Raw genomic sequence first — 5,370 nt, forward strand, 5'->3', positions numbered from 1 at the left:
AACAAAATAAAACTAAAAGCTACTACAAAATCTCTCCCTTACTGATAATAAAATAAAATAAACTATTAAAATAAGATTTGATAAGAACAATATAAGACTTAAAACAATAAAGAATAATTAGGGTCTTAATTAACAAATCAGTACAAATAAAACATTAATTCAAATGGAAGAAATGACTTATTTTAAAATACATTAAGAAGCTGTAGATAGGGTGACAGACTCTGCTCCAGTRTGCTGAACCAGCTGATGCCCCCATTGAACATCAAAGGACCACAACCTGGTGAAACTGAGAAATCTTCAGCGCTGGCCGGAAGATGACCTCACACCTAGATGCTCATCAGGAATTCTGTCATCAAAACTGGAAAAAAGGAAACGACCTCTTTGTTAAACTCACCAAAAAGGTGAGTATCTGTTACTCAGGTGATGAGCCTGAGTTCAAAACTGAGGAAAATGAGCTACTGGAGACCAGAGGGTTAGGGTTTGCCAATTATGTAAACTAACTGAACTGTGATTTAAATCATTTGAAATAACCCTTAAACTTTTTAAAAATAAAATAAATGCTCTATATACACAGAAAGAATGTATTAACTGTAAAATAAATCATTTTATTTCTTCTTGGGTAACTGATGTGATGAGGGATCTCTGTTTCACTTAAATAGGATGTTTGCAAAATAAAAATGTATCTTGTTAAATACATTTTAGGGTTAAAATAAAGAAAAGGAGCAAAAAGTTGCAAAAAACAGAGATATAATTTCTTGAAGAACTTCCTTCTTAGTTCCTTATTTTAGTAGGATGGATAAAACAGTCATTAAAATAAACTTTTACACAAATTATTGTATTTCTCACCATCATATCATGCCAATAATATACAGTATAAATGAAAGCTTTTCTCAGTTGATCTTTGGCTCACGTCTCCACCTGCTGGAGGAAAACCAAACAGTAACCCTGCAGAAACATCAAGCACTTCAACGCTTCCAGCCTCCATGATCTCTTAGACCTTCAAGTTAAGAAAATGAAATGGCTCCTTGGAAAATTGATGAGTAGTCCATGTCCACATGAGGCACCAGCAGGATGTTCTGCTCCAGTCAGCAGAAGATGAGCGTCTTCCCTCATTTACACTATAAAAGAACCCTAAAGAAGTCGGGAGTCTCCTGTAAATGGTGCTTTGCTTCATCCTGAGGGTTAGGATCAGCTCATCAGGTCTTCTCGCTTCAGGAACCGCACAGCATCGGTGTGGCCTTCCTCACATATGGCATGCATGGTCCTGAGGGACGGAGGGAACAAAGCCTGGTTCAGACGTTTGATGTTCTCCATGGAAAACTGTGGAAAGCAAGCAACAGATTGCATTTGGAGCAGTGAATATGTGAATTTGGCATCCACATATGCATTCAAATGTGAATGCCATGTGTGGTGTTGGTTTGGTTCACTCCAACCAAACCAACACCAAGGTTTGTTTTCAAACCAGAGTTTGTGTTTTTGGTCAGTTTCTCATTCACACCTCCCCAAACAAACGGAACTTTCTAGACAAATGAACCAGAGTTCCATTAAAGCGGACTAAACAGGACTGGTGGGAATGCAGCTTTAGTCCACAAGACATAAAAAAAACATCAGTGCACACACTCATAGCTCTAGAGAGACCATTATCCTTATCATAGAAGCAGGCACAGAATCTACATATAAAATAAAGTGATAACTTGAATTAGATTAAATAAAAAAATCATCACAAACTAACAGAGTGATATACAAAGATTATTCATTCAATGTGGAAAGTCCTAACAACTTATTCAGGGTTGTATTTAGCAATTTTAAGAGTTGTCCTTTACAACCGAAGACAGTCTGAATTCTAATGTTAATATTCCAGATTTTTTTCAGTTCTTATGTTTGCTTTAAAATAAAAATATTCACTGTGAATTTAGAAGGGAGGCTTCACACATGAATGAAACCAGAAGGAGAGAAGGATGAGGAAGGAAAGAGTCAACAAGAAAAAGACTGGAAGGGAGGGAAGAAAAAGGAGACAAAAAGAGAACTAAGGAAGAACATAGAGACTTTTTCAATATTTATGGAAAATATTGAAATGAAATGTTACAGGTCAAATGTTTTGAGTTAGTTTCTGGAAACTAACTCAAACTAGAACATTAACTAATCATGTTTTAAGATTTTCATCTTTACCAGTAATAATATAACTTGTGAATCTCTCTTCTCTTCTGGAGTTTTTTTGTTTTTTGCAGGATATGTTCTGTCAATGCTGGTTCTAGCAAACAATCTCCATGTTTGATTCTTCATAAGGCGGTCAACACATTTTTTGATTACTATCATATATCTAAAAATAGTCCTGAAAATGTCAAAAATTGCATTTTTGACATGCTATTTTGTGCTAAAATGTTTTATTGTCTGTCAAATTTTACATCAAAAACCAACCTTTTGGTTGACTATAGCAAATTTTAAATCTTCATTAATTAAACTTCATGTGTTATTGAAATAATTGTCCACTAATTTAATAATTGAATAATTAACTAAAAAAAAGTTAATGATATTTAGACATATTTAGAAAGTAAATGAACCAAACTTCCACAAAATATACATAACATTTTACATTTAAGATAAAAAACACCTTTGCCTACCAATATGTTTTACCCAAACTCCTTAAGTCTTCATGTTAAATAATCCTGACACTTCCTGCCTGTAAATGTTAGCTGAAACAGGAAGGCATCCCGCATCAGTGTTTGATTAGAAAAAATTTTATCACTGCAAAGAAATAATGACATTTAAAAACACTTTATGCCAAGTATAGATATTGTTAATGCTATTTACTCACCATAACTTTCATGTTGGCAATGCTGAGTTGAGTGTTGAAGCGCCCCCTGTGGACAGGACACACATCCTGCAGTCCAGCAAAGGGAGACACAGTGATGGTTCTCCCCACAGGCAGGATGGGCAGGCTGTCCGTAAACCCTCCATCAATCCATTTCTAACAAAAGTCAGCGAGTGTCTCAGAATAAAAACCACAGCCAGATTTTAGACAGTATTACAGACAGAAACGGAGCTACCTGCCCGCTGAACTCCACCGGTCTGAGCCCGGCATAGAGAGGCACAAAGCTGCTGGCCAGCAGAGCCTGCAGACATTAATACACGGAAAGCAAATGATTTTATTGTAACCTTAACAGACAATGAGCTATGGAAGAGTGTGTGTGTGTGTGTGTGTGTGTGTGTGTGCGTGTGTGTGTGTGTGTGCGTGTGTGTGCGTGCGTGTGTGTGTGTGTGTGTGTGGTGGACACTGACCATTATGAGCTCATCCCTGGAGGGAAACCTGGAAACGATGTGGTTCTTCCCACTCCTGCAGTGAGTTATAGAGACATAAAGTCGGTCGCTGGCCAGACTGTGAGCTTCACTGGGCAGAATCTCCTCTAGTGCTTCCCTGCAGACACACATTGGTCAGATGATGTCAATGAGACGTCACACACAAACAGTAAGGTAGTTCACAATCTATCACATTTTTTCTGTACTTTCTGGGTTTTGACTTGAGGTCTTCCATTTCAGCAGGGCATCTTCTTGCATGCCATACTTGTTTTAGATTTTTATTAGAGATGCACAGATCCAGTGTTAATATCAGTATCGTCCAGATATTGAAAAAATAAGTAAATATCGTGACAATGTGCCCAATCCAAGAGGGCAGATCTATTCAGTCTAATTCTATGCTCCATTATTTATTTTATATTGTATTTAGAACTCCTAAATATGACCTAGAAAATAGATTCTATTTTAATCTATTTTGTTTCTACATGTTTTTTAGCTTGTGAAGCTATTGGTGTATTTCAGCTTGCTGCACTGGTGCAGACTTATCAGTACATTTATTTATGTATGTGTTTAACAAAAGAAACATTTAAGTCAATTGTTTTTCTTTATCGGATCAGTATTGGTCCATACTAAACTTCAAATACGAGTCGGAAGTGAAAAACGTGGATAGTGTATTCTTAATTTGATTGATACATGTGCGATTTTTGTAACAGGCAAAAATAATAACACAATAGCTAACTACAGGCCAGTTACTTTAACAATGCAGCTGCCATTTAGCATTTAACCTTAGCATTTACCGTAGAATGAGCATGAAGTTGAATCCTGGTGTGATGGCTCCAAACCTCTGTTGTCTCACACTTTCAGCAAACTTGTAGGTGAACTCTGTGCAGTGCTGAAGGAAGGAAACAGACATGTCATGCTGAACTTGTCTGACATCAATCATACATTTATATCCTCTGACTGCACCCATCCAACCTCCAGCTTATCTGGAGCTGTGATGAGGACAGCAGCCATCAGCGCACCGCCTGATGCTCCAGCACAGGCCCTCAGGGAGCCCAGCAGCTTGTCTCCATGACGAAGAAAGGCCCCCACAGCACCCAGGTGGTAGATCCCCATAAAACCACAGGCAGCAAAGGACAGGTTCACAATGGTCATTGTTACGCCTGCAGAAACAAAACGATATGACAACTTCCAGAAAAACCAGCTGCTCTAAAAGAGGTGTGAGCCTTCACCTCTGAAGGAACTGAAAGAACAATTTTCTGAGATGGTCACGTGCAAGAAACGGGAAAAGACTAAACTAATCAAACCATAAAAAGTGTTTTCTACAGTCAACACAAAATGCCACTTTTAATGTCTTCTGTAGTCTCAAAGACATTCAGCTCCTTCAGGACAAACATGAAGGGCTTGACAAGCACCAAGAGTGGACTAAGAAGTCTTAGTCCACTCTTCTTGGTCAAAGGTCTCCAGTCCCATGATATTCTCCAGATTTTACGCTCCGATCAGCATCAGTCTTCAGTCAGAGGCCTCTTCAGATTCACTGTAAGACAGACTGCTAGTGTAGATACTTCCTGCCCACACCATCACCATCCACAACAACACTGAAGATAATTAGATGATATGAGTTACAGCAACATTTCATTTCCTTTTGGGATAAATAGAATATTTTTTTATTGAATTATTACCATGTGGGTTGCATGTGTTTCTTTAAGCTTGTATGCATAAGTTTGGAGCTGTGTAGATCAGATAGATGTATCAAACTTGAACTTGTGCAATTAATCTGTTTTTTAAAAATCCCTGAAGTTGTTGGTTGTTTGATCCTTCTAACAGCTCCATGTCTCAAACTGTAGCGTCCCGGTTGAAAAGATGGTCTCTTTAACTGATGCTTCACGTTTCTTTATTCAACAGCCTTTATACATGAACACACTGCAAGAGCTACAAACATACAAACAAATACCATTAGCAACTCTTAGTGGTTCCAACCTATAAACCTCACTTTATGTAATATCATTACATTTACAATACATGCATTTAATTAACTGTAACATTTCTGTATTACAAATGAACTAAAACATATTC

General features: G+C 37.5%; 1 protein-coding gene across 6 annotated transcripts in view; it reads right to left on the reverse strand.

The window, feature by feature from the left end:
- Positions 1-582: 582 nt before the first annotated feature.
- The window catches only part of pnpla4 (patatin-like phospholipase domain containing 4), a 9,136-nt gene continuing 4,348 nt past the window's right edge, over positions 583-5,370 (reverse strand). The window contains exons 1-7 of one of the 6 annotated variants that reach the window (XM_008430215.2): positions 4,977-5,364; positions 4,270-4,457; positions 4,092-4,186; positions 3,280-3,415; positions 3,048-3,113; positions 2,816-2,968; positions 583-1,320 (exon numbers count right to left, since the gene is read on the reverse strand). In XM_008430215.2, the coding sequence (XP_008428437.1) occupies positions 1,189-1,320; positions 2,816-2,968; positions 3,048-3,113; positions 3,280-3,415; positions 4,092-4,186; positions 4,270-4,449 (762 nt within the window). In that variant the 5' untranslated portion in view covers positions 4,450-4,457; positions 4,977-5,364 and the 3' untranslated portion in view covers positions 583-1,188. Of the gene's footprint in view, positions 1,321-1,340; positions 2,694-2,815; positions 2,969-3,047; positions 3,114-3,279; positions 3,416-4,091; positions 4,187-4,269; positions 4,458-4,976; positions 5,365-5,370 lie in introns of those variants that run through there. The other 5 variants (XM_008430228.2, XM_008430262.2, XM_008430245.2 and 2 more) reach the window with 5 other exon arrangements.

The sequence above is a fragment of the Poecilia reticulata genome, linkage group LG2 (assembly GCF_000633615.1).
Source record: "Poecilia reticulata strain Guanapo linkage group LG2, Guppy_female_1.0+MT, whole genome shotgun sequence".
Lineage (NCBI taxonomy): Eukaryota > Metazoa > Chordata > Actinopteri > Cyprinodontiformes > Poeciliidae > Poecilia > Poecilia reticulata.